The sequence below is a fragment of the Nicotiana tomentosiformis genome, chromosome 12 (genome assembly GCF_000390325.3).
Source record: "Nicotiana tomentosiformis chromosome 12, ASM39032v3, whole genome shotgun sequence".
Classification (NCBI taxonomy): domain Eukaryota; kingdom Viridiplantae; phylum Streptophyta; class Magnoliopsida; order Solanales; family Solanaceae; genus Nicotiana; species Nicotiana tomentosiformis.
Window position 1 is genome coordinate 112,677,924 of NC_090823.1, and position 2,015 is coordinate 112,679,938.

The following is a 2,015-nucleotide window of genomic DNA, read 5'->3' on the forward strand; positions in this document are numbered from 1 at the left end:
ACTAAAGCAATTAACAGAAAGTAACAACTATAATCAAGGAAATTAACATGAATTACGCTGAATCAAATCTATGCTTTCCTTATTTCATACTCTGTTTTTCTGATTCCAAATGTGCATTTTATTACTAGTACAAAAGATGAACAAAAAACCAACAGAGTAAAGAATGATTATACTAGTACGTAAATGGAAAACATCAAAGCACTTGCGACCAACGATTAACCCAAAACTAATACTCCCAATTAGACTAAATCCATAAAGCTAAAACTAAAACTAATGAAAGATTCATGATTTGAGATTTGCAATTATATCAGAAATAACCTTTTCCATATCCAGTAATTCCCTCAATGGCTTTTAGAATTGCGAGTCGAACTCCTTGTCACTCTGGTAGAAGAAGGCTCCACATTTGCCCTAATTGTAACCGATGAATTACCCCCAGAAGTTGTTGTTTTCGCCTTCTTTGACTTAGGTGGTAGTGGGTCAGCAGCAGTCGAATCAGAACCCAATTTGGCTTTGCCACGGCGAGTTAAGATCGTAGAGGACGAGGTGCTACCGTCAAAGATGGCGGTTTTGGCTTTCTTGGACTTTGATGGTTCTTCTTCTTTGGCTTTGTCTTTAGCACTGCGAGTCAAAATAGTGGAAGTTTGCACATTTGCCCTTTTCTTGGACGCCGGAGAGAACAGAGCATTACCCTCAGAGATGGTTAATTTCGTTTTCTTGGACTTGGATGGTGATTGAATCTCAGCAGAAAGCAAGTTAGACTCCAGTTTTGCTTTGCCTTTGGCTCTGCGAGCCGAGCTGCGAGTAGTAACAGTGGTTGAAGACTCCACATTTGCCCTTTTCTTGGACTTGGGTGGTGATTGATCAGAGTCAGCAGAAGTAGACTCCATTTTTGCTTTGCCTTTGGCGCTGCGAGTGAGAATGGTGGAGGGTTTCACATTTGCCATTTTCTTGGGCGCCGGAGATAACAAGGCCCTGTTTTCAGAGATGGTTAATTTCGCTAATTTCATGGACAGCACGGAATCATGCGTATCAGCAGAAGGCAATTCAGACTCCAATTTGGCTTTGCCTTTGGCACTGCGAGTCAGAATAGCAGAGGGCTCAGCATTTGCCCTTTTCTTGGACTTGGGTTGTTGAGTCTCAGCAGAAGGCGAGTTGATTTTGGCTTTGCCGTGGCGAGTGGAGATTCTGGTAACAATGGCGGATGCAGAGGATTCTGTATTTGCAATTTTCTTCGACGCCATTGAAGAAGAGGCGCCGTTGTTACCAGAGGTGTTTGTTTTGGGCTTTTTGGAGTTGGGTGGTTGAGGATCAGAGACCAATTTGGCTTTGTTAGTACGAGTAGAGCTTCGAGTAGCAATGGCGGAGGACTCCATTTTTGCCCTTTTCTTGGGGGCCATGGAGAAGAAGAACAGTCTTTCTTCTTTCTTGTGGTGTTTGTTGTATTTTGACGGTTACAGAATTTGTTAGAAAGCTGACTTGAATTAATTGTCTATGACTGCTCAGCTTTATATAGACGGTTTGATATCTCTCGCTTTTGGGCGGCCAATTCAAATACCACAGTTCGTCTTTCCTTCTAAAGAAACGGAAATTTTGCCTTAGAGAACAAAAAAGAAATAATTATAAAGAAAGCCAATATTTTAAAAATGGTAATCCTACTGTTTTTTTCTTTCAAATTACAGTTACTTACATTTCTTTTTCTTACGAAGATCAAAATCAATCCATTTAAATTGTACTGATTGTTCTAGAAACTTCTTAAGTTTGTGTGTCTTGGGAAATCAAAGAGTTTTCATTATATTTATGGATACAGTTAATCCTCCAAACAAAAGGCATCCAAAACGGGGTACTTCACACAATTCTTATTTGTTTTCACTACCCATTATGGACCTTCATAAAAATACGTACATTTTTAATTTGGAATTCTGTTTTTTCTCATCAATTTAATTACCTACTTATGTTTTATGTCTGCAATGCATAAAAGAAATGTAAATACTAATGGAGGAAGAAAGACGTAAATT

At 39.2% G+C, this 2,015-nt stretch overlaps 1 protein-coding gene across 1 annotated transcript; it reads right to left on the reverse strand.

Moving 5' to 3' along the window:
• Positions 1-341: 341 nt before the first annotated feature.
• On the reverse strand, positions 342-1,373 carry LOC104095772 (uncharacterized). Its single transcript, XM_009601970.1, has one exon. The coding sequence runs from the start codon at positions 1,371-1,373 to the stop codon at positions 342-344; it is 1,032 nt and encodes a 343-aa protein (XP_009600265.1).
• Positions 1,374-2,015: the final 642 nt, after the last annotated feature.